Source organism: Chaetodon auriga, chromosome 22 (genome assembly GCF_051107435.1).
Source record: "Chaetodon auriga isolate fChaAug3 chromosome 22, fChaAug3.hap1, whole genome shotgun sequence".
Taxonomy (NCBI): Eukaryota; Metazoa; Chordata; class Actinopteri; order Chaetodontiformes; family Chaetodontidae; genus Chaetodon; species Chaetodon auriga.
The window spans coordinates 10975010-11002982 of record NC_135095.1 but is presented as its reverse complement, the minus strand read 5'-3'; the positions used below and the strand labels follow the sequence as shown (position 1 = coordinate 11002982).

The 27973-nt window shown below is 42.6% G+C and overlaps 1 protein-coding gene across 1 annotated transcript in view; it reads right to left on the bottom strand.

Annotated features, from left to right (window-relative positions):
* Window positions 1-27725, bottom strand: part of LOC143314924 (uncharacterized) — a 34135-nt gene extending 6410 nt beyond the window's left edge. Inside the window, exons 1-6 of the mRNA XM_076722264.1 lie at window positions 27003-27725; window positions 18999-19148; window positions 13537-14102; window positions 13286-13444; window positions 5264-5401; window positions 3513-3655 (exon numbers count right to left, since the gene is read on the bottom strand). Of these exons, the coding sequence (XP_076578379.1) occupies window positions 3513-3655; window positions 5264-5401; window positions 13286-13444; window positions 13537-14102; window positions 18999-19148; window positions 27003-27648 (1802 nt within the window). The 5' untranslated portion in view covers window positions 27649-27725. The remainder of the gene's footprint in view (window positions 1-3512; window positions 3656-5263; window positions 5402-13285; window positions 13445-13536; window positions 14103-18998; window positions 19149-27002) is intronic.
* Window positions 27726-27973: the final 248 nt, after the last annotated feature.

Sequence of the window (27973 nt, the reverse complement as noted above, 5' to 3'; positions counted from 1 at the left end):
AACAGGTATCTTTTTTCTCACACTTATATCTCACACTATAAATGATTAGTGTAAAAAAAAAATAAATAGATGATGTATGTAAACGTTAGCTGCAGCCCTGGAGCAGCTGTGATGTAGAGGATGAAAACACACATCAATGTATATTCAGTAATCCTGACTAAATGTTTCACAGCACACAAGCCAGAGTTACTGTCTGCAGATATGACAATCACACCAGAGCTTTTTCTACCTTTACATCCAATATCTTTTTCTCCCATGCAAATCTTTTTTTTTTTTTTCCATGTTTGCTCTTGGCAAAAATGACTTTCACTGCATGATCAATATGGCGTCTATTTAAATTCAATGCGAACAGGAAAAGGAGAACAAAAAAATTCTACAGCAGTATTATCCTCTTGGAAACCTTTGTGTAAAAGAAATATAGTTGCATTTTAACTAATGGAAAGTAAAAATGGAGTTAACAGGTACAACCGCTCAGCTTCTCAGTCTGCGTGCATGAAGCCATGCTGCCAAACAATAGAAGTACTGCAGTCAGCTCACTACTGGATCAGTGACTCACACTGGAGCTGCAGTCAGATTCAAACAAGAGTATAAACACACACACACACACACACACACACACACACACACACACACACACACACACACACACACACACACAGAGTCTGTGAGAGATTCCTTCGAGAGCGTAACAGACACACACACATGCACACATACACAGACAGAATGGCAGCGAGACTGCTCGTGCTCAACACTTAATTGTGCATTCATTCATTCAGAGATAAGAGGAGAGAAGCAGGAGCTGGTGGAAGAGGAAGAAAGAAGCAGAGGAAAATAGTACAGAGAGTAGGGGGAAATGAAAACACACACACACACACACACACACACACACACACACACACACACAGCTCAGTGTGTCTGAGCTGACTGCAGGCTGACAGTAATGAATGTAAAACCAGGAATCTGGTAAGTGAAACACTGAAAAGAAGAGAGTGTAAAGGGAGGAGTGCTGAACGTGCACATCCAGAGTGATCTTTCAAGTCAACTATCTTTAACCATATGTGAGGTCCTGTTGTTCTGGCACCATGTATGTCAGTGCGCAGTGTGTCCGTGTGTGTGGACTGCACCAAGTCGTCAGGACAGATTCCTGTGCATTTATGGGCAAATAAAGTGGGAGGGGGGGCAGGATAAGCGAGGAGACTGAGAGGAAGAGACGAGTGGGAGAGAGGAGATAAAGGAGGGAAGCAGGAGGCGAGAGGAGGGGAGCAGGGGGATAAGGCAGGAATAAAAAGGAGCGTAAAGCAGAGGGAGAAAGGGAGACAGAGGGAACCACGATCTCTGACGACAATCACCGTTATGTACATCTTAAAGCGGCAGCACACTCTCCTAAAAAAAGGCTGGACGTCATGTTTCACAAGGGCTGTAACTAGCGATTATTACTGATTGATCTCCCAACTGTTACCTCTGTTAACTGATTATTTGTTTAGGGTGTGACATGTCAAAAAAACAATCCATCACCATTTCCCACAGTCCACAGTTTCAATTTGCAATCATATTAAATGGGAATGGCTGGAATCAAGTTTTTGCTTTAAAGGCGACTCAAATGATTACTGCTTATCAAAATAGCTGCTTATCAATCTTCTGTCAATTAATTAATTGACTAATCATTTAAACCCTACTTGAGACTGAGCAGGCCGACAGCCACGCGGCTCCTGATGGACTCGGCTGTCATCCGTCATGCCATTTGTACCCAAACAGGAACGGCATGTTCTGTGTCAGACCTCTGTCCTGCTGGCCGACGTTGCTGCAGTTACTATGCAATTATTGTAAATCTCTGGCAGCATGGCGCTCTTTGACTAAAAGCTGAAATATTTTGGTTTATTTTCATCATCTGACCACTATAATCAAGCTGAATTCTCAGACTGAGAGTCTCACTGCTGTCAGAAATGCATAACAGCTTGACCTTTTCACTGAAACCACCGAGAAAAAGAGGCTGAGTGATGCAAAGAGATACGGTCAAACCGCAGACATGGTCTTGTCCTTCTCTCTCTCACACTGGTTTTATGTCTTTTTCTTTCTACATACAGGCAGAAAAACCCTTGGACTGCCATGGTATATTTAATATATGTGTTTTCTTTAAACACACTCTTACAGTTCCTGAAAATACCAGCACAGTAACTCTGCAATAAATCAACTTAAAGCGGGAAAGAGAGGTCAAGAGGAGGAAATGGAGGACAGATTGTAAGATAGATGGAGGAAGAGAGACAGGGCAGATGTTATGAGGTAGCAACAGGATAAGGACAGAGAAACGAGGAGGTGGGAGGAGTGGATGAAAGAAAAGGAGAAGAGAGTTTGGATGAGGAGGGGAAAGACAGATTGAGGAGACATGTGGGAGCAAAAAGGGGAAACGTCTGAGAAGAGTACACCTTGGTTTGCAGATGTCACTTTGGATTCATATCTCACAGTATTTTATGATGGAGTGATGGGAAGAGATAGGACACGAACAAAGAGTAGAAGGGAGTAGTTTAACCATCTCTCTCTCTCTTTCTATCCACCCATCCGTGTCTCTATAAAAACAAATTCTTTCAGCACCAGCTGTTGGACGCTTCCCTCTGACAGCACACACACACCCGCACACAAACACAAACACCGTTGAGACACCCTTCACCAGCCGATTCGTAACACATACAAAACAGTTCAAACCCCAGAGAAAATGGGTTAACACTGATAAAATCAGAGAAAAGCAGCAAATCCTCACAAATTAGAAGCTGGAAGCAGGGAGTGGGTAATATGAAAAATGACTCGAATGACAACATTTTTCTGTTGATCGACTGATCGGTTCAGCTCCAAAATCAGAAATTACATTTTTTATTACTGAGACAAGAGAGAAATAAGTGCTGCGTGGAGGGAACGTGTGTGGTGTGTGTTGTTTCATACTTGGTCGGCTGCCACGAGAAGTGGCATCTGATGTAGACTCTATTAACATAATGATGATCTCATCTGAGTGGAGAGCCACACACACCGCACACAAACACACAGTGGTCTCCCTCACAGAAAGTGTGTGTGTGTGTGTGTGTGTGTGTGTGTGTGTGTGTGTGTGTGTGTGTGTGTGTGTGTGTGTGTGTGTGTGTGTGCGCGTATGTGCGAGACACAGCTTATGTGTAAGCAACAATGACACTGTGACAGAGACAAACAGAGAGGGTGTAATTGCCTCATCCGGCGCTGCTCAGCTACAACAAAGCTTCATGCTGCTACCACGGCTGCTGCTTCAAATGTGTGAGTGTGTTTTGATGCTGTTTTTCCATAATCGCTCCTCATGGGCTGTACAGCTGGCTCAATGAGGGACACACACACACACACCACTGAGACTTGCAGCCAGTGCAAACAACATTCACAGAGACCAAAATCACTGTTAATTCTGTCGCTGTCTCATAGCGGTGCTTAAGGAGGATCCAAAGTGTTGGCTGTCATCACTTGTGTGTGTGTCTTTGTGTATTATTTGCTGCTGGACTCACCGCTTTCTTTTAAAAGGGGACTTTGGTATATCAGCTACAGGTATCATCTGTTCTCCAGGTCTGACCCACATTATTGGACCGTCGTCGCTCTCTGTGGGATTCATCAGCCTCAGACTGGAGAACGTTCCCCACGGAAGAGTCCGCTGCAGCCAGACAGACAGAAGAGACGACATGAGGGAAAAGAATCAAAGCGGTGTGTGAGCGCATCCCTGACTTCCTCAGCTGTTCATCAAGTATTTTATTTATTCCACAGATTCCCAAAATCTCATGCGTGAGAAAACTTGTCACTGGCGCCTGAGATGCTTCAGAGGGCGCAGAATCAGAGCCAAAGCCCTCGACAGATAGGAGAGCGCCAGAGGATGCGCGTCTTTTGATATTCAGTATACGGCGCCACTCCTCCACACTGGCATGCAGGAGATTTGAAGTGTCAACACAGAATAGCAAACAGAAGAAAAGCCTGTCATTCCAGCATTACACGGACAGGAGTACAGACAGTGTTTTGGTGGTCTGTTCCTGTGCAGACACATTAAAAAGAGAACCAGCACGAACGAAGCTGAAGCTGGAAGCTGCAACTAATCACTCTGACACGCCACTTAACGCCTTTTCTTTGCCAGCCACCACTGAGAATATTAGGTGCGTTGTTGATGTTTGTGTCTCGCAGTATGTCTCCATCTGTTCAATTTATGGCATTTCCAAATAATAAGTGGTGTAAATGCATCAAAATATTTGGGAATATCTAGTTTGTAGTATTACTAGACATTTACAATAAATAGACTATTTATGCGTTACAAGCAAGTAAACTGTGCCTGGAGTAAGCAAAGCCTACTTTATATTTCAGTGAGAAGGTGTTTTATGACACAGTGTCAGCCAACTTAACACTGTCACATAACCTCTGAACTAATCCCCCAACAGAGTGTGATGTTATGATATCAGAGAGGAGGCCCAGAGGAGTCTTGTTTCAATTCCTTGGATCAAATATTAGCACATGGTGAAATGTGTATGTAGATGTGTGGATTTTTTCCTCTCCTCAAAGAATAATCCCACATCCAATCACACACATGCGACTAAGTCCGCTACCTTATTCTAGACAATGGATTGAAGTGATGTCTTGCAGTGTGGCATCAGACTGGCTGACTTATATAGTAAAAGGTAAAGTTGAGGATTTGTAGATGCAGAGAAAATAGGATGATGACCGAATTGTGCACTTCTGTTGTATAATAGCCTCATTAGTTATTTTTCTATTAAGTTTGGATATACATTTGTGCCTGTGTATCCTAAAGACTGATACAGCATAGAGCTCTGTTGGAACAATGATTAAAAACACAACAATGAGCCTCAGTGTTGAACTGGCCGACTTGTCCTCCATTACCGTGAACATGATTACTGTAATGTACACTCATTAGTCCACAGAATGGGTATGATTCCCACGCTGAAAATAGCTCCTAGTATGTGTGTTGATGATAATAATAAAAACTGGTGTCCAATATGTCTTCAGTAGAAACAAATGGGATTGCAGCTGAGGGCCACAGACAGAAAGTCAAAATGTCAGTTTCCATCTTTTCACAGGATTTGCTGACACTAATGAGGAAAAATTACAGTTTAAGTTCAAGTGCATCAGCTTTCCTTCATTCTTTGCTTCTTCTGTATAATGCAATGCCTATCTGAACACCTCCGTCACTTTCCCATTCACTGTGCATCCGCGCATTCTGTAGCTGATTAGCATTACTGATACTCATCCTGTCCTGACTCACCTTCAGGAAGGGTGACTCTTCCAGCATGCCGAGGAATTCTGGGAAATAATCTCCGACCTCCTCGTCCACGGCTCCCACCAGGCTGATCTGCCTCATGGCCCCCGCTCTATACGTACCATTACTGTATGTTTTCTTCACCTGTAGATAGCACAGGGGAAACACAACGTTACATAATGATATTATCGTTTTAACACACCGCAGCATGTGGGTGACATCAATTACTCGGCTCGGCTCAGTTCTAATCAAAAATATGTTTTTATTCAGCTTTTCCCTCAGTGTTTAACTGAAAGCGCACAGACCCCCATATTTTAATGTTCCTTAATGAAAAGCCCACACACAGAGGCATTATAATATTTTCAATTCAGGTTTCCAATCCATCTTTGTCAATCACCAGTATATTTTTATACAACTAGAAAATTAAGTTACACACACTACAGCTCGGATATTGTGAGAGGATAACAGCAGCTACAAGAGAGAACTGTCATGTTCCAGTTGAACTGAGACATCCTGAGCGTAATCGAAGACATTTAATATTTTTGTCAGCGGTCTTCTCATCCTGTTTTGTTTGTGATCCCGTAACAACTTTTCATGTGCTGCATATGGTTGAAACCAAAAATCCATATATCTGGCTTGTTAGATGTGTAACCTTCACAGGCTTGACCAGCAGGTTGCAGCGTGAATGTTTATACCACATATATGCATTTAATATGGTTTGATAAGACAACAGGGGAACACTAAACCGAACACTGACCTGGAAGCTTCTAATCAATACAGACACTGTACGTGCATGTGTGCCTCTGTGTGTGTGTGTGTGTGTGTGTGTGTGTGTGTGTGTGTTGGTGGTTTCACTTGATGTTTCTGCTCCACCAGTGTGACTCAACAGACTGTTTGCTGCTCTTCACTTGGGTGACAGAGCGTAGTGTATGTGTGTGTGTGTGTGTGTGTGTGTGTGTGTGTGTGTGTGTGTGTGTGTGTGTGTGTGTGTGTGTATCTGACCTGTCTCTCATACCCTTGGCCCTCAACAGTCTCTTTGTGTGTGTGTGTGTGTGTGTGTGTGTGTGTGTGTGTGCATATGTGTGTGTGCAATACGTGCAGCATGTGGCCTGCATGCTGTACTCTTGGCTGATCAGGATGTATGTGTGTGTGTGTGTGTGTGTGTGTGTGTGTGTGTGTGTGTGTGTGTGTGTGTATGTGTGTGTGTATGTGTGTGTGTTGGCCAGATCCTTGGCTGCTCGCCTCTAGTGAGTCACCACTTGACAACAAGGCAGAGATAAAGAGAGAGAGAGGGGGAAGAGCAATGGGCCAGAGGGAGGAGAGAGCGAGAAAGAATAAGGGAAAGAGAGACAGATGGAGAGAAGTGTTGAGAGGAAGAGGAGGAAAAGAAAGTTTAGGAAAACAAGCTGTGAAAGAGAAAAAACAAATGCAGGGGGACAAAGAAGACAAAGATAAAAAGTGGAGGGGTGAATGGAAAAACCTCAAAGGGGAGTGAGGAGGGAAGAGGGTCAGTAGGAGACAATGACGACAACATGATTTTTTGGAGGGTATAAAGGAGAAAGGCCAGAAAATGGGCGAAGGAGAAAAGGGGACAACAGAGGAGGAGATATGAGATAAGATAAAGAAAAGGCAAAGCTGTTGAAGAGACAAAAGAGAGGGAGTGTGAAAAGGAGCGAGGAGGAGAGATGAGGGAGGTGAAGTAATGAAGATGGAAACAATGAATTGGAAAAAGACTGAAGGGGAAGGTGCTCCACGGCTCTCAGGAGTGTCCTTGAGCAAGGCACTAAATCCCCAAAACTGCTGCTCAGAGGCTGATCGTGCAAGATTTGTACATCATGGCAGCTCTCAGGCGCATGTGTGTCTGTGTCTGTGTGTGTGCGCATCAGCCATTTCTTGCATGGTGTTGCTTTTAATAAGGAAACGCTGTTGGTCCAGACTATTTATGCAGGCTGGATAATTAGCGGAGGCTGGCCATAAAACCTGGATTATGGGGTCAATGATGGTGGCAAGTTGAGATCAAAATAACAACTCACCACAACAGACAGGATTAAGTGACACGGCTAATTGCAGTTCTTCACAATCAGCTTTAATCATCTGTAATGTTGAGCTAACATTAAAATATTTCAACATTTGTTGAGACTATATGCGACAGATCCTGGATATGGAAAGTGATGTTTGGTAGTATTTAGTAAGAATTGTTTTCATTACCAATTAATATTTTGATATTTTTTCTGATTGATTAATTAATGGACAGTTTAGTATAGAAAATTTCACAAAATATTGAATTTAAAGTGATATAAAACGCAGCAAATCCACCAGCTGGAACCAGCAAACGCCTGGTATTTTTGTTTGATACATGACTTAAAAGATTGACAGATTATCAAAATTGTCGTCGATTAATTTCCTGTCAGCTGTCTCATCAGCGGTAATGTGTTTTGTTTGTTCACTTGCAAATTGGTCTAATTACATGCATCAAATAACTGCCTATTGGAGTTGACTTGATCCCTTCACTTCATTTCACTGCATCTGCGCCCCGACACTGCGTGACATCCTCACAAGATGATGACGACGAAAAGCTTGAAACACTCACTCGCGCACACGTAAACACATCACAACTTTAAATAGTCTCACTGAGTCAATGACCTAGATACTGAGAGGAAAGTGTGTTTGTGGAGGCACACAAACGCTTATAAGCATGAAGGCATTTGAATCCATGTGTGCACACAATGTGTCTCTGCCAGCATGCGTGCACCCATTCATCTGCCTGCATACTTATAACTGTGTGTACTTATGAGCGTCTATTTTCTGTGTGTGTGTGTGTGTGTGTGTGTGTGTGTGTGTGTGTGTGTGTGTCAATGAGTTTGTGTGTTTACCCAACGCATAATTTAACAGCAGAATAACCCCCGTGCTGTCAACAAAGAGAACAGTCTCTCACTATCACAGGAGGAGCATTAAGAAACGCTTCCTCTGCCTCGATTGAACGGATAAATTTAACAGTCTGTGATTCACTCACACACTCAAACACACACAGCTTGTCTATAATAAGTGAAGGCACGCAGAAGGAAGCAGGAAATGTGACAGACTTCCCCTGAGTGGGGCTGTTCAAGATGCTTCGGTCCTTCCTCGCTTCTGCATTCGTGTTAACGCACACGTTTCTTTTACTGTTAAACCTGATCATAAGGTTCGTTTTAAAAAGGCAGAGCCATCTGTACAAAAAACCAAGACCATGAATAAATACAACAAGCTGAACAATAAAAATTCTGTTCGCAAAAGAGGAGAAGAGACAAATCATTTTTCTCCTCCCTCTGGACCATTATCTAAATTCACTGCATCTCATTTGGTATTCCAGGTCTGCAGATTGTCAGGATTAAAAAGCTGGCATTATTATATGTAATTATCATCACTGTCATTTCTCCACTGCCGTCACTTATCTTAAAGTCTAACTTGCTCCCTCTCTATTCTCCTCTCACTGTTTTACTCAGATGATCTATTTTTCCCCTGGTCTCTGTCAGCCTCTCCATCTCCTCCTCTTCCCCTCATAATACCGCGTCCCCGGTGGGAAGTCTATTAGATCAGGCCTCTCTCTCTTTCCTGGTCTCCTTTCCGTCTCTGGTTCAGCAGCTGTAACCACTTGTTAATTCTATCACAACTTTCCATCCTCTCCTCAACACATCCTTTGCTCTCTCTGGCTGAGTTCATGTCAGGGCATCATCTCGCTGCTCTATCTGACCTCTCCCTGACCTCTGTAAGCCTGTCTTTCTCTCCCTCCCCAGCTGTCTGTGTCACTCTTTCTGAGTCATTATGTCCAGTCAGTCTCTAGAGTGCTAAGTCTCTTAGTCTATTACTGTGCCTGCGTCACAACAGAGCTTCTGGCTGCTGACTGGTGCCTCATACACAATTGCTTTTCAAAACTTTTCTTACGTAATCTCTCCCTCGGCTTACCCACACAACGCAGGCATGTGACTGCACAGACACGCTTTGAATTAACATAATGTAATGGTTGCTTTCATTTAAATGGACACCGGGATTGTGTCAAACCCTAAGCGCTGTTTTAAACGCTGCAGTGTGAGACACAAAGTCCAGACTTGTTTTGTAAACACCGTGCTGGAGACGGCTTGGAGGCCGAGTGCGACGGCTCTGCCTCCAGTTTACAGTGTATGAGAAGTGTAGGAGCAGGATGTCTACAGTGGTGCAGACTGGTGCTACAGTCAAATAAGCTGAAGGTGGCTGTGATGACCCTGAAACCGTGAACTGTCATCCGATGTACAATGAAACGTGTGTTTTCAAATGGAGAGCACTAAAAGGGATTTCCCCGCAGACAAGGAGCCAGTCATGGTACTCGTTTCAGTCATGCTTCGTCCTTGTGACAGCCTAACATGGCCATGCTTAATAAAATCAGCATGCTAGCTGGTAGTTTGCAAGTAGATTGAGCTCATTCTTCCATTTGTTCATTGGACCTGACCTACTACTATGAAAAAGATTTTTACCCAACAAAATGAATGAATACTCCAGCTTTAACAGGCACTAATTTACGCCGACAGAAAATATGCTCTATAGTCTCATCACCTTTCTCTCAGAAACAACAGGTGTTCTTATGCAAGAATTCATTGAGTGGAAAAATGTTTAGCAAGAGTTTAAACTTTATCTCTCTGGCTGTCGGTGAAATTGGATAAGACAAATATTGTTGTCTTATATTATCAACATAATATTCTGTTGATAAAACATGTCTAATAAATCTATCTGTTTGGTGCACTGGATAATATCTCCATTACAACTTCATTATATCATTTAACAGAACAGCTACGATTAAATGTGCCACAGAATTCTCTGTATCATAATACGTTTTCTCCATCAAATGAGATTCCTTTGTCCAGTCATGCTCCTAAACATGCTAGCTGGCTTGTGCGTGGGGCTTTGTCGTGAATGCTCTTACACAGCTATGAGCACATGGGCACATGAGCTCAGATTAATATAACATTAAAAAGCAGCAGTCTGCTCATTGCTTTGTATTAATCTTCAGATATTATTACACTCAGTGACTCAACAAGAAAGAGCAAATTACCTCACTGTTGAAGCACCTCGTGTATTGACTGTCGGGCTATACTTGCCCTGAGAAAATGGAGTGCTGTAATCTTCTATAATCCTTCGCGCCACTGAAAATGCCTTCAGTCAGGTACTGAATACAAAATACTCTCACGCAGCCCGAGCAGCAGCAAAGCAACTTTGATACCCGCAGTCAAATTCTACACCGCATGTCTCGCACAGACAGCTGATTATCAACTATAATATATGTAAGTTAAACACAGAGAGGTGTGTGGGTGACTGTTTCATATTCCAGCAGCCCACATGAAATGTGTAACACTGAGAATCAAATCTACACGCACGTCAAACGCGAACAAAAAAAAACATGTAAATGCAAATGTCCACAGTCTGGTCTTATTTTTCTGTCACACAGCACGCACACACAAACACGCTACAAAAACAAGCCGTCCAGTAATTTGCAACTGGAAGCAAACAACAGAGCAGCAACATAAAGAGTGGAGGGATGAAAGAGTGAGAGACAGGCTAACACAGAGGGGGAGAGACACAAAAAAGGGAGAGGAGAGCTGAAGAGAAAGAAAGGCAGAGAAGAACTGTGGAAAGACAAATCATTAATCTGTGTGTGTGTGTGTGTGTGTGTGTGTGTGTGTGTGTACACCTGTGCTGTGCATGCTCACATCTGTGTGTGTGTGTGTGGACTGTATGTCTACCTCCCAAGGTCACTGCTGAGAGGTAGGAGGGAGGAAAAAAAATTAACAAGACCAGCGGACAATGACGTTAGCCCTGCGAGGAACACTACTCTTAAAGGGACAGTTCGGGACACAGGTTTCTGCAGGGGAAACTCAATTTCAACAACAGGCCGTTTCGACGTTTAACTCGTTCATTATCTGGATTGAGTTTATTCAGACGCACACAGGGTTCAAGGGTGTGTTTGTTGAAGCGGAACTGGCCAAAACTGAAACAAACACGCGGAATAACGTTATGAATATTTCATAGGGAGAAAAAATAGCCAGAAGGAGAGCGATAGAGAGCATAGACTGCTCTACCCTCTACCTGTAGTACCACACACACAGGCGTTCACACAGCGTGCTGGCTGGTGCTGCCTGCACTCTCATTGAAAAAGAGCAGGCGGTATCTCTACACAAAGGCACTCAGGAGGTTTGAGGCAACAAAAGGCTTTTCATTAGTGAACTATAGACATGGGACAACTGTAAATGAAGAGGTCTCGCTGTGTCGCTGTGCTCAGAGGAGACAATCCAGACAGACACCAACAGCGACACACACTTCTTGTTTTTCCAGTTGTCCTCAAAAGGTTGTGTCCAACTACAGAAGCATCCATGCTTGTGCTTTTTTGAAAAGAACACCTTCTCTAGCCTTCCTGACAGCAGTCATCTCTCACAGGCTATAATTTTACTTCTCGCTTCCTTTTCTGTCACTCTCCTATTCTTATATCAACCTCTTCTTCTCATCTTTTTTCTTATTCAGCTTCTTTGCTTTTGCTGTCACCCCTTGTATCTCTCATGACTTTCCTCTTCTTTTCACTCTCTAAATATATTGTTTTCTTTCTTTCCATTTCCTCTCTTGAGAGCAGTCCCGACCCGAGCACTCCATACATCTCTGCCGTAGTTGTTAACATTGTTGTTTAATCCGAGAAATCAGACATCGGTATAAATGCCAAAAGCTGTTTTACACTGGACAGATGGAGGCAGATGCTTCAAGCAGATGGTTAAAACACTGACAATACAACTTCTTCATCCGCACACAGCAGTCATCCAGTCTTTGCCTCCAATCGATCTCTCTCGCTTCCCCCAGCATCCCTTCATCCTCTTCCTCAATATGTACTGCATCTAAATCTTCCATCCATCTCTCCACCCATCTCCTGAGTTACTCTTTTCCCTTCTTTCTCCTCTTTTTTCCTTTCCTTTCTCCATTCTTACTCTCTGCTATGTATACAGTATATGCAATGGCATTACACACAAAACCTCTTAAATGCTGTGTATGCATGCCATAAAAAGATAAAACTGGACGACAAAAGGTAACCTATTGCTCGTGCGATATCAGGATTACCTAAATGACTCTTTAAACTATAACACTCTTTTAAAACACACACAAACTCTGTGAGAGATAACAAGAATAAAGAAAAAGACTTCTCTAATTCATCTATAGACTGGGCCAGAGTTGGAGGAATGTCTCTTGCTCTTCTCCAAATCCAAATAATAAGCCAACAAAGCTGCACTTCATATATTTGAGAACAAAGCAGCATTTTATGATGAATAGAACTACTTCACCAAACTGCACCCTTATGTGACCTGAACCAAACTGGGACATTTTTACATATCAGGTGGGAGTTGGAATCAACTTCTGACAGTTAGAAGTTTCTGGGAGCAAATAACAACAAATAACTGACGTCTCACATGCATGTGCAACATTACCAAGCTGAATTCATAAAAACCACCAAAGCACACAACGGACACAGAGCCACAGAGTCTCGAGCCAGACTTTCTCCCTGAACCACACTGGAGCCAGCAACATGACACATTTTAAACAGAAACTACTGTCTGTGTGTGTGCAACACAAAAAGATTTAATAGCTCTTTGCTCGGTCTCCATCTCTTCCCATGTGTGTGCCTACGAAAAAAAAAAAAAAAAAAAATGCTGTGTAGACAGTTGCCGTCATCTTTTCCTGTTCCACTCCACCTCCACAGTGGGTGCCCTCCATCACATGACTTCAAATTACACTTCCTGCATCACGCAGCTTCATCACAACAAGATAAACTTTTGGGACTTTCTCATCAGACAACCTCCTACTGCATGAATCATTTAACAGGTCAAAAGGTCCTGTGCTCTCTGACGGCTGTGATACTCAGCCTGAGACTCAGCCAAAGAGACGATACACAGAGGAAAGAAAATTAGAGGATTGGAAATGCAATCTGCAAATCCATTTTTCAGATAACTGATGTTTACATGTGTGTGATTGTGTCTGACTGACCTGAGAGTAGAAATTAGCCATAGTGGTAGTTTCTATGTCCTTCTTTCCCAGTATTTCCATTTTGACTGGAACTGAGGGGAATTTATTTGAGAAGTAGTCCAAGAAGTCTGGCAGGTAGGTGGCTTCTCCATGGACAATTCCCATGACATAATGAGCTGCCTGGAAAACATGATGAGAAGAGCAATTGAACTAATTTAAATATTGGAACTGGCAACATCTATGGATCAATCTGATCAATATCTAAGCTGTACCTGGGATGAGTCTTCACTGAAAGCCAAGGTGACAAACTCCTGGGCGAATCTCTGCCTCTGGCTTGTAGAGAGAGAGGAGAGCTGGGAGGTGTATGCATGGGCCACCAGGGCCCCTCCGTTAGGCTGGTTCTCTATGTGGATGTATGGGGCAAACTCCAGGCCCTCTATGCCAGGATAGGTGCACTGCGGCTGGTGTTTTATCAGTGAAGGTTGTGGCGTCTTGACGGAGGACGACGGAGTGTTGTGGAGAGAGGAGTTGAAGAGAGATTTGGAGGCAAGAGGAAGGGAAGAAGGCAGGAGGTGTGCAGTTTTGTTGTTAGGTGAGGGGTAAACCGGTAGAGGGGACTTAAATGGAGACAGGGAGGAATTGTGGGCCGAATTGGAGGATGGAGGTGAAGAGGTGGGAGGTGGGAGGAGAAGGAGACCAGCGCACACGGTTTGGCAGGAGCGGTGGTACATCTTCACTCGTTTATGCTTCTCCCCCTCTTTGTGTTTCTTCTTCTTTTTCTTCTTCACTTTTTTGATTTGCAGCTCCTCTGAGTTGATCTTGGCTTTCTCTTTTTCATCTGGAGGGAGAGAGAGAGAGAGAGAGAGAGAGAGAGAGAGAGAGAGAGAGAGAGAGAGAGAGAGAGAGAGAGAGATGGAAGCAACTTATTACTTAGAGGGAACAGACTTCATAGGAGAGGACACGCTCAAAAGATAAACACAAAAATATGAAAAAAAATCTAATTTTGAGGCTTGCAGGGAGTTGGGAGACACATCATTCATGCACGCTTTGTTAAAAAGAAAGAAAGAAAGAAAATCTATTCAAGTCTGCTGTCTGATGTGTGATGGATCAACAAACCGATCCTCAGCCCTTTTTATTCCCTGCTGTAAGACGACACTTCTCACTGTACTTTAGTGAATCGACTCCTCTTGCAATGACGAAAGCTCAGAAATGTCCAATGAAAGGAAAAACAAGAAGAGGGAAACCTGCAAATGAGGTGTTGATTGACGTTGATTACGCTCTCGGCCATACCAATGTAATGTTTGTTTAACGTTTTTTTTTTTAAGAATCAAAACAAACAGATACCTGACAGATTCCCTCTTTAAAAAACAATAAAACTGAAATTAATGAGTCCTAACTATTTTAAGTAAGTGTAGACAGATGATTCATAGCTTTTCCCAGATGGCGTGCATCTCCCGGGGTGCATGCATAAAATAAATTGAAGAGCCCTGCATTGGAATCCCTTGAGAAAAGCAGATATGACTAAGCCAGAGAACAAGCTTTCGAGTAGCATATCTGAACAGAGATAATACTGTACATGGTAGACTGTGTCTTGAATGCCTGGGGCGAGACAAAGTGGAACATGCAAATTTATGCACAGCGCTACTGTATGTATTTGTGGGTGTGTGTGTGTGTATCAGAGCTGCTCACATTTATTTGAAACCGCGCTGCTGGCTGCGAGCGGGTGTCGACATGTATACATTTACTGTTCATGTGTGTGTGCACATGTGCTACTTTGATAGAGGTGCTGCTGCCTCAGCACAATTCAAATATCAGCTATCATCTCATTCACACACGCACACACACACACACACACACAATCTAGTTCGTACCCTGCACACGTTCAACACCAGATAAGGCAGGAATGAGACAGAATAAAAAACAGCAGAGAGAGAGAGAGAGAGAGAGAGAAACATAATGTGTGTGTGAGAGCAATAAAGAGAGCAACAGCAAGAACGTATTGGCAGTACAATGCCCAATCTACTAATCCAAAAGCTCTTTAACCCACAAGTCACCCCTCCCCCAATTCTGTCTACATGTACACACACACACACACACACACACACACACACACACACACACACACACGTGTTTACTCACAGACCTTAACCTCCATCAATCGACAGAAGAGCAGCGACGTGGAGGAAATATGTGAGGTGTGTACATGCGTCGCAATGCTGATGGGAAATGTAATGAACTCTGTCATGCTTGTGCACACTTCAAATACAGATACTTAACTGTAAATCTGTTCTTTTTAGTACTAAAATATCATTTCAAAATAATTTTCTGACTGCGATAATAACAACATTCTACTTATCTAATAGTCTGCTGTGATCCAATCACCAAAAAGCAATATCAATGTACAAATACACATTCAGACAGCTATGCCAAATATCTGTGAGAGTGTTGTGTGCCCACAGCTGCTGTATAATAAAAGCCAGACCAGCAATGGCTCCTTCTTTCATGGTTTACTGTGGGCAGATTCCACATAGCTGAAAGACTTTAACTGTGATCTTTAGCATATTTTTTATTCTTTGATATGTTTTATGGATCCTATTATGCTTTACACTCAAGTCTGTGCTCCACTTGAAACTTCCACTTGGGGAACACCTGCAAGTGTTAGAGTGATTACTCCCTCCTCAATAAAAGATGATCTAAACCAGCAATTGTATTTTTTTTTTTTTTTTGTCAGAAGCTGAATGAAGCAGCGCACAAAAGAAATAAACTTCATTGCAGCTCTCAGAAGGTACAGTGAGTTTATCAATCTCTGTTGTCCTTATACAGCAACCCTGACAATGGGTTTATCGACAGACAGACAAATTACAATCATAATCAGAACACAATAGTTTTCCAGGCCTGAGCCACCATAATGATTCAGATTTGACTCAACTCGAATAGAATTACTGAATCCAACGTTGAATCAAATATATCTATAAAAGCTTATGGAACAACAGTGGCTTCATGGTTATTTTCATACTCGATTAAGCTGCTAACTATTTTCCTTGTTAATACTTTGGTCTTTAATATATCAGAAAAAAGGGAAAATGCATAATTTATAAAAGAGCAAGGTGACAAATGTCTTGTTTTGTTTGTCCTACAGCCAACAATGTTTAATTCATAATGACACAAAACAGGGGAAAGCAACAAATCCTCATATTTGAAAAACTAGAAGCAGCAAACACTTTGCCATTACTGCTTTAAAAATGGTTGAAGTGATTAATCCATTTTTTATTGTTTTGTCAGTCGACTAAAATGACTGATTAATCATTTCTGCTCTGATCAAAGGCCTGATGAGCCTGTGTGGTGCCTCTGACTGTGAATCCCTACCTGTTCACTGGCTGTTAACTGCTCTAAAAACATGTCAATTTATGACCTAAGACTTGACATTAATAAAATTTCCTCAATTAGGGTTCCACATATTGAAAAAATGTCCACAATTACGGATGACTATCCTCTCACATTTAAAAAAACAACACCCACGCGTGCACAAGCCGGGATCTCCATCACACAAACACATTCGTACAAGAGGGGCCGCTTGGTTAGACGGTCATGATCAGTTTAAGGTCGGATAAGTTCCCAGTCAAACAATCACACACGCACGCAGACACACACACAGTGGGACACACAAACAAATGGCCTCAGTGGTAGTAAAGCAGCTTTACTGTCAGAATAGCTGTTTGCAGCTTATTGATTTCCTATAAATGCTTCCTCTGGCTGCCTCTCTCTCCGTCGCCCTTTTCAATTGTAAACTTAACACTTTCTCACTGATTAAATTTCTACCTTCCCCTCCTTGACTCTGTCACTCCCAACTTTTGCAAACTTAACACTCTCTGATTAAATACTATTACTGAAAACCTACTGTCTGGTGAGGAGAGCCTCCTCTTCATTCCTCTCTTGACTCTGATTCAATATCCCACCCTGTATCCCAGCGTGTCTCTATTATTGCAAACACACATGATTAAATACTGGGCTCTCTGGCAGGATGACTGCAGACTTCCTGACTGTTCATCAGCCTCTCCCTCTCTCTCAATTCACCTTTACAATTCTTGCTAACACGACACTCATACCATTCCACAGACAGTATGAAGATTGAAAGCGTGAGCTAAATTATCCATCTGTGATTTTCATCTGCAGCCGCTGGCTGTGGTATGTGGCCAAAGCCACCGAGTCCTTCAAATGTCACAGTGTGGTCGCAGCATACCAGCACGGAGACACTGAGAGTCTGACCAGAGCTTTAGGACAAATCAAATCAATCAGAATAAAAGTCTGTCTAAAAAAAGGTCGAGTCAAGTACATTGAGAGATGGAGAGGCGGACATTACGTCACTGTGCTCTGCACAAAAGGTTAACAATGAGACTCGCCACCGCATTCATAAAGTGTGCACAGACGTGTACACAAAACAGAGCCCGGCTGATTCACCTGTAGGCAGACAACAGCTTTTCACATTTCTATTTTTATCAGCGTACGAGCTGACAGTTCTGCACATGGAAATTATAGCATGTGTGTTTTCTAAAGTCAATGTTCAAAAATCTCTATCACGTTTTGATGAGTTTACCGTTCAAAATGCACCATTATCTTAATGACAACACTGTTTAGTTCAGTTGTAAACATATCCTGCCTCAGTACACACTGCAGGTTTGTCACAATTCTTTCATTAAAATGAAAGTATTTGGTATGTTATGTTCGTCATACCATGTTGTTTATTATCTCAGTCACTATTATTCATTTTTCATTTGGTATAAAAACCTGAGAAAAGTTGATCATAACATCCCAGAGCTAAATGTGACATCTTCAAGCTGTTTACAAAGCTGGGACCTCTTTTTTTGATAAGTAACTTAAATATGATGGTCTGTCTATTGACTAATCAATAACCCACTTGTCATTTCAACACTAACTGAGGCACATTGTTCCTCCAAACAGCAAAACAGAGCGGCCAAATGAGGCACAGACAGAGCGGGGCAGACACTGACCTGCAGAGACACTGGCTCTAGACACATGGGAAAGCTCCTCTGGCCTGGCTCATCTCTCAGCTTCTCCTGTTACAATCCTAGCTAATAGGTCAGACTAAATAAACCCTGAGCACAAATTCTCCGTGTGAGGAGCTGCACAGAGCAAAGGTCAGCCTAATGCCAGGGATCACATTCTCTAAGACAAAATGAAACCGTTACAGCCACTGTCACGCTGTGCTATTTTGGGCTTTTTGTGATGACCCCACAGTATTAGCCCTTTTTCAACACCTACTGGAGCTGCTTGTATGTTACAACCAGAATGATGATATACCGTTACAGTGCCCAGTGAAAGTGATCCAGTGCCAAATGCTGGGAAACTTCCAGTGTTTGCTGTGTGCTGATACCTGGTTTCTGAGAGATATGACTCAGTTTCATTCTGCTCAACACAGCTTCATTTTTAGCATCATCATCATCATGGCATTTCTTTCTTCTTCTTTTATTGCAAACCCTGAAAGGTGCCATAAAAGAGAGAAACAACAAGCAGCCTGTGGTGTGTGTCACTTAGCCAACTGAGACACCAGAACACAGGAACACATTTGAGTTTGTCCTCACTCTCACACCAGCAGACTGCCCAAACAATAGCAATGTTGACAAGAAAAATTATGACAGCTTCTTTCTGCTGTCAAATGAATACGTCATCTGTATTTATGTTTGGCGTACATGTACATATCTGTGTTCCCACCCACCTTTGATGGGCTGCTTGACTTCTCCGTTCTCCCTCTTGATCTCGTTCACCACTTTGTGCTTCTTCCTCTCCTTTTCTCTCTCTCGGTCTTTGACCTTCTTCTCCCTCTCCTCTCTGTCTCTCTCCTTTGCCTTGTCCTTGTTGGAGTGCTCTGTGGATGGTAGGAGGAAGTTTTTCAGGTCTTGGTGGTAAAAACACATCTGCATCGGCACCCGGATTTACTCGCTCGCAAACACACAAACACACACATACTACACTCCATTCACTTGGATTTTTTTTCCTCCAACACCTTGACTGAACTCTTGCCAAGTGCTTCACCTTGGCTGTCACACTTAACTTCTCCTTTATCTTGTTGGTCTTCCTTCTAAAAAATGTCTCGCTACAACAAATTCACCTCTCTCTGCTCATATCTCTTATGTTTCCTCAGCACTGTAATTACCTTCCAATTCCCTTTAAGACTGCACCAGCCACTCCACAGCTTCGATCAGAACCTTATAGGTACACCTCATTAGGATAAAAATTATGTTTCTTCCCCCAAACTCATCCCTGCCCCATGTTCTGCTCTACTAACATCGATATACTACGCTCTTGAATGTCCTAAAATCCTCAGTTGCTTTTGGACTTTATTTCCTTTTCCAGCACTTCTCCATCTGACAGAACCATGAGAGTGTTGAGGGAATGCTATAGATCAAGGAACTGGAGTGCACTCTAATGTTGCACTCATTGCAAATCACTCTGGATGAAAGAATCAGTTTAAAGTGTAAATATCATAACATCACTCACACCTCTTCAGTTGTTGGAGTGCTTTAAGAAAGGCAAAGCATGTCCAACTATGGAGGGGTGTGAAACAGCATCTCTCACCTCCAGCTGAGCTAAGAAAACCTCACCTTTCTTAAAATAGCTTTCATTTTATCAAATCTTTTCTATCTCTCCTCCTTTGATTCTTTATTTCCTTTCATTTCCCCATAAAGAAATAAAAAAAGACTCCTTTATTTTTTTCCACATTAGTTCTTTTGCAAACTCTTTCTTTCTTTTCCTTTCCAAAGAACTTTATTCTTTGAACTCAGTCAGATCCATCTTGAAAAGGAAGCTGTGTTTTCAGACTGTTCACTCTCCGGTGGACATGGGGAGTGGGAAAGTGAACACAGAGGGTTTGGACTGACTGTTGGTGGGATCAAAGGAGAAAATGCTTTGAAAGTAAAAAGGCTTAAAGGAGCAGTAGGAGAATTAGAGGTACATCGATACACTCTTTTTAATGACAGTATTTAAATAAATACCTTGGCATTTTGATGTGCAGTGGGTCATTTTTCTTAACTTAACGTGCAGGTAGCCATGCCCCTCATACCCCGCGGCTAATAAGAGGAACGCCAAGAACATTAACAAACCATTTTAAGAGACTACAAGCTGTAAAATTACCTGACACTGTAAGCTGCCTGACCGAGAAAAAAAAAAAAAACATAGCACGTTCCAAAACATCAATTTAGCTCCACAGGAAGCTGTCTACAAAGGAAGGCTGACTCAGATCAACTGCCAGATTTCTAAAAACATGTCAGGCCATGCTAGAGTGATAACATTCAAAAACTTTACATTTAAGGACAATGGAAGGTAAATTAGCCCGGTTGGCTGGCTGGGCCTTAAAATCACTTGAGAACGTACAGATTTATGGCTTCAAGGTCACTGAGTTCAAGCTGGCCAGTGACTAAAATGTATTATCTGTCAGGACAACGCAGCACAAAACTAGTTGGAAATGAATCCGAAATGAATGGGATCCATGAAAGTGAAACTCCATATCAGCTTTTTTTGTTTTGTTTTCTGACTTTTCTTGCAGGAGACAGTTTTGAAGGGGAACACAGCAGGTGGTTTTCACTGTTTGGATGATCACAGGAGAGAAAGCACTTTGAAAGACTCCAGGCCAGAGGCAGGCAGATTGTAAGCGCTGCCACACTGAAGAATCACAAATTCAGAAAGTCAACAGGGTATCCACACCCCATCGCCCGCCCCTAAAATGAACTTTTTCCATTTAATGTATAACATGTATTAACCTGTAGGATAGTATTTAACACTGGAGCACAGCCGGGTCTGAATGTGTGTTAGTAATATGATAAGACTGGCAACCTGCCCAGGAGAACCTGAACAAAAATAGATGAGTCTATTAAACACACAAATGTTTATGTTAATCATATAAAGTTTTCAATGCCCTTTGCTATCATTTACGTAACTTCTATTTAATGCTCATTTCTACATTCTGAGAATTTGGTTTTATTACTGACAAAGTCACAAAGCTCACCGCTGTGAATATCACAGCTCAAAGAGGCAAAAGACACCCTGGCCTATGATGTGCATGTGCATATTTAAGGGTGTATAAAGTGAGAACATGCAAAATTCAAAACATACATAACACTTACAGTATTACTTCTACTATCAGTCTGTCATCAGCAGCTCAGCAAACATTAAACTGAAGCTACTGGGGAAGGAAAGATGGAGCTGGCCAGCCAGTCACGACAACCGGAGCACAAAATATTTTCAGATCTTCCTAGATCAGTGTTGTTAGACGGTAAAACTACAGGTAAACCTGCCCTCCAGGAAAATCCTGCTACTCCAGATGGTCAGTCCACCCCTGCTGGTCTGGCAAATCCAAGCCTCGCCATTCAAGCTCTTCTCAAAATAAATTAGCAACAAGGTTTATATTGTATTGAACTGATATTGCACGTGCAGAGTCAAGTGTCTTGTAATTTTCAGGACAGAGCAAATGACCCAGCCGACAGTAATTTAATTGGATGCTGATTGCAGCTAAGCTCCATTTTTTTCTCCCTTTTCCCCTTGCTGTCCATGGCCACACACAAGTACTCCCAAACAGTCACGGCCTCTGTCAGCACAGTGCATTTACATGCACACAAAAAAACCTAATTAGTGCAAAATCAGACATTTACAAGATTCACAACAGCCCAACTTCCCCAATAACATGGGTTTACATGACTCGAGTATGGGCCAAGAGGAAACTGGTATACTATATGTACTATAACAGACTGTTAGATATTTAAGCGGACACTGTAACACAGCCACACAATGAGGGAGCAAGTATGGATTCAGCACAGACAATATCACATAAACTCTGCCGTTGGTGAAAACCTGTGACCTTTTGTTTCATGACCTTTGTCAAGGCAGCACTACACGTCTCAGCACAGTAGAGCTACATGGCAGCACTGAGAGCAGACTGGCATGATTAATTCAATTTCATGAAGTGGTTAAACCATAAAATGAACCCCTTTTAAGAAGGGTAGGCTTGAATTATGCCAAATGAAAGACTTTAATGTAAACAGAGATGCCACAAATCTGTAGTCAAACCAACATGTGTCATTGATCCAAGTCTCTGGCTGAACATTATACGCTGTGAGTGGATTGTAGGGGGAAAACAGACAGTATCCAGCACTGTTGCCAACAAGCCTCCGCTTCATTATTTTTCAATTACGCTGTTTATTTTGAAAGGTCCATAACAATAGACCACTTGATCGAAGAATATTAAATCAGCTTTATGTTGTAAGCAATAATCTCTGACTTAGCCTCTACAGACTGACTGACGACTGTCAATTTCAGGATTATTCTGTTCAAAATGGATAATGAGAAGAAGAATTACTGTCAATATCCATCAGACCATGATCACAACAGCTGGAAAATATATACAAAATGAATCTGTGATCTTTTGAGTTGTAGCCAGACAGAAGTTCCACTGGTGGTTCTTGTTAGCAGCTTGGAGATGTTGGTCCTCACTGCATGTATTCTTCATCTACTACCATCAGAGGAAGTGGAGACCCAGTGGATTAACATGATGGAAATGTCTCCACAACAACTGGGAAACTCTTAGGCTACATGTGTGCGCTGATCATTTTACTTTGGACTGCTTTGAGGGCAAATACAAAACAGGATTCGCTTCAAAACTGAAGCTGGGTCGATACGGACTTTAAACTTAGAACCTGTAAGTTTTGACCATTTTGACACAGTCCACGGCTAATGTTGCTAGCAGCATCTTTTGTAGACTCACAGGATGGAGCAATGCTAGCTTATTCAATATTGACAGGCAGTCAGGAGAAACTGTGTGAACAGTGAGCCTCATTTGAAGCCAATTAAATAACCAGAGTCATAGTAGTAGCGTTGCTTTTTGTGTCAGTCCTGACGTTATCTCCATACTTCATACTGCAATACAAGCTTAGCTGGTATTGTAGTCGCAGGAAACCCCCTGCAGCATGCAGGGTCGGTATATGTGTCTGTTGCTCCTGTATGTAAATGTACTTGATAGACGTGCTCTGTGGTACACTGGTACACGCTGTACTTACATTCTACAGATTGTAGTGATGCGAATGTGTCTACACAAAATTCAGGAACTGGTCTTTGCTCCAGGGACTGCATAATTTATTTTTACCACAAAATGCTGCTCATAATAAACATGTGCAGCTACATTCACAGTTTAAAGAGCTATCCCCGCTTTGTGCCAATCACTCACTCCACCACTAGCTTACCGTTAGCCGTTATCCTGCACGCGGCAGCTGGAACACAAGTGGTACTTCAAATTGTCAAGACTGCTCTTCAGCACACCTGCTAACAAAACTTTCTGTCCTCAACTTGCAAGCGACAGTAAGTAGCAAGTAACACATTTCCTGAAAATAATCTATCATTCTGTTCTCTCAGAAGTTAAAAGAGTCTGATCTTCAAGGTGTTCCAGTACTTAAATTATTGAGTGCCAAATTCAAGTACTTCAAGCCCTTCAAGCATCTTGTGCAAACCCTGTGGATTGCCATGAAATCTGGTACAGACATGATGATGATTCCCAGGAGCTGGGTTGTAATGGCTTTGGTGATTCTATGGCTTTTCTTCTGGTACCATCATGAGGTACACTTTTTTGGGTTTTTAGCAATATGACTTGACAACAATTGGGTGGCTTACTATTAAGTTTGGGACACACACTAACTTTTCATCTAGTGCCATCATCAGGCACGAAGCACTGCTATGCCTAAGTAGATATGGATTTCAAGGGTACTATACTGACAGTATACGCTGACATTGGTGGAGATGCGGCTTCAGTCAGACTCATGTCTCTTATTTCAATACCAAATGTAACTAGGGGTCACTGCTCCCTGGCAGCTGCCTTCAGATCTCCCTCCAACAGCAAACCCACCACTAACAATATTACTACGATGATGTGATACTCTTTTGACCCCTGGGGGAAAATTATTCCCTTCCAGGAAGGTCAGAGCACAATCGGCCTCAGAGTGGTGCTCCTGAAGCTGGCAGGACTTACTCTCTGCCTCAAGGAGTCAAACTCGTGCCATCCTGTTGAATAAGACTATATCTAACCACAGGGCCGGCCTGCCATTCAACACTTTACAAAAACACAATTCAAATTGTGTTTCTTCAGTGACATCTTAAGACTGTGTTGACTGCAGCTCTGTCACAGCATCAAGAAAGAAGACTGACACGCTATTAGCAGTTTTTACGGGAAGGTGCAGCTCAGAACGGAGCATTTTAATCCCTGAAAACATTTCACTCAGGACTGATGTTTTCCATCAACACTCTGCTCCACTTTCATACACTTCTTCATCTTCAAATTTCAAGCTACTCAGAATAATTACAGTCTCCTACCGCTGGCCGCTGAACAGCTTGCTACAGCAATTAGAGATGCAGTGCTTTGCTCAAGAGTACCTCAGTGAAACTGCTGAAGAAGTATTATTATTTACTGTCACTTTCAGCTGCATTTAAATGCTTCCAGTCAGATATAGAGATGAAAGTGATGCAGCCAAAATCATAAGCAATCTTAACACTGCTGCAGACAGCATCAACAGTTTTAAAATGACAATAGTACACATGTCAAAATGTATTTCTCACCACTGATAAAACTATAATAGCTGACTTCTAGTCTTTGGAATTCTCAATAAAATGAGTTAAAAGACAACCATTGTTTTTTAAATCCCACTTTTGTGTTCTGATCTGTGTGAAGACAAACACCAGCCTCGATCTGATCTGACATCCTTATAAAGCATGCAAACACATCCAACACAGCCTGTTTACGAGACAGTGTTTCTGCTAGGGCGACGGGCCAACGGTTAGTCTCGTCCTAGTGTTCATACTGACTGCAGTGGCTGTTCAGAGCATGTCATGACCTCTTAAACTACCCAACTGGAAAAGGGTGACATCATGCACTCACACACTTGCATGTGTCCACTCAGTGCTCCCGCTGGTGTCCAAACACTCCACACACAAATGACATTTACACTCACTGGCAAACTAAAATGCACACATAAAGGGATTTCGCAACACTGCTTTTGTGCGACGATGACAAAAACACCCAGAAAAACAAACATGTACATTAAAAACAAAAAAGGTAAACACACAGTCCACTAGTGAGACAATGACAAAATAGGAAAAAATGTAGATTCAGTGTTTTAACTCAATCAGTCGACTGAATATAACAATGTAAGTCAGCCTCAGTAACTGAAAAAAGAATATATATATATATATATATAAAGAAAAAAAATAATGTGACATCCCAGATTATATTTCAAATTGTATTAGTGGCCTAATGTCAATCATGTCTAATGATGGAAAAGTACAACGATACTGATCAACATGTACATTTGTTAATTATATACAGCATTCCTTTGTTTCATGATGTAAAAAATTTAGTCTTTTATGTAATGCATAAGCATTTAACTCATTATCTACATATCATATTAAGCAGTAGTGTACTGATTGCAGTAATATGAAATCATTAGACTAGATAATGCATTTTCTGCACATGGTGTTACTGTAATATTGTAAAACGTTTATTAATCAAACCATTAAGAGATGGTCATTGTTCAATATTTCTGCATAATTAAAGGATGTCTTTTCTGTTCAGGGTGCATTACAGCAACCTTATGATTTATGATTGACGACCTGACTCTTCTATTTGAGTGCAGCTCTTCTGCTTTCCCCTCCAGCCCTCCTAAATGACATGCAGCACCAGTGATCACACTCAAAACAAAACTGAACGTGGAGGCATTGACTCATGAAGGTAGTAATACTTGTCAAAGGGACCCAAGTGTAATTACCTCAGTGTAATAATAACGGTTTCAGTGGTAAAACAAGTGAATGGGGTGGTGGGATGAATGCACCATACACTGCCTGTATAACTGTGGAACATGGAGTAACAAAACGCGGTGGAGCTGTGTTTCCCACACAGCCTGAGGTTACAGAGGGGGGCGTGGTGCTCTACCAAAACAACACTTACCCTATAATGGCGGGCGGCTGTCATATTGTTATGACAGCAGCGTGTAGTTTTAACACACACACGGCTCCAAAGAAAATACAAAAACATATATGCGCACTGGTATTAGAGAATAACAATTTACATCAATCGTCAGGCTGACACGATGGGGATAACAGCTTGTTAATGGCGTTTACAACATCTTAGTTCGACTCTATTGCATTGCCGTTAAACGTATATGAATATAACAGGTTGTGTTTTGTCGATACGACGTAACTACGTAACAATTCCGCAGCAGCACGAGAGCAGCTGGTTAGGATGTAACGTCCAGGTCGCGCGACTGCTGCCCTGGAACGCTGTTGTGGAGCTCGAGGGTTCACGAGCGGGTGAACAAGCGACGAAAGCTGGCAGCCATAGCCCGCAGAAACATCGACTAAACTAGGCTTTATAGCCACTCAACTCGACGTACACCTCCTTTTTACAGTCCAGTTAGAAATAGGAGCAACCCTCGAGCACTCTACGGGTTCCAATTGAACGTTCACGAGCGCCTTTCCAGCAGCAGCTAGTCCAAAAACGGGACTGTCCAGACAAATTAGGAGGCAGGCAACTGCACACTGCGAGCCACATGTACGTATCCCAAGTGGCTGAATCCACGATGAGCCAAGAAACTATAAAAGGGCAGAACTCTCTTATGATAAACACAAGTCAAACTTTATGAAATCGCCTCAAGTAGAATTTAACGAAACAAAATATAATATGATGGCCTACCTTTGGGTGGCAACGTGACCTCCCCATTTTCTCTCTTCGCTGCAGAAGAGTTACTAATTCTGCTGATATCGTTGCCGTTGTTGCTAACATTACTCCCGGGTCCGGAGGTCACCAACAGTTTATGTTTCTTTTTCTCCTCTCCGCCTCCTTTTCCCTTCTCTCTCTCCTTCTCCCGCTGCTTGTCTTTATTGGGTTTCTTGGGTTTGGAGGAGGAAGGCGCTTTGTGGAGGAAGAAATCGCTCTGTTTGAGGACTTTGTGTGTGTTTGTCGGTGGCTGGGATCCGCCGGGAGCAGGCACCGGGGGGTTGTTGCTGCTCGTCTTGACCGGGCTGAAGCTCCACAAACCCGTGCTGCTGCCGTAACTCTGCTGCTTGGTGGGCTGCTGGAGTTTCTCTTTGCCGCTAACGTTGCCTCCCACTCCTCCTTCCCTGCTGAGTTTCTTGGGTTTAACGCTCCTCTCCTCGACTCGGACCTTCTTGGGCGGCGGCGGGTTGAAATCCCGGGAAGACTGAGAGCGGTTGTCGGGAGCTCCCTTCGCCTCGGTCGGCTTGACGGGCGGGCTTTTGGCGGAGGCGACCGCCGGGGCTACCGCAGTAGCAGCAGCAGCAGCTCCGGTGAGGTGAGCGGAGCCGAGCGAGTCAGCCATCTTGAGGCTTCTCTCTCTATTTACTCTCTTTCCCCAACGGCCGCCGCTGCTGTGTTTTTTTGCGCGACGTGCAGGCAGGCAGTGAAGGGGCGGGGCACACGTTTGATTGACAGGCAAGCAGGGAGGGGGCGGGATTAAGGCTTGACTGACAGGCAGAGAGGGAAAAACTAGGGGCGGAGCTTAGCATGCGTTATTTTTTTCTAAAAATAATGAGACTGCAAGCAAAGCCACAGAATATTATAGCAATCATCCAGCAGAGCAACTTGATATCATTATGATCATTTAATGTGTTAATTAATATTTTGAAAAAAAATGTCAGTGATGC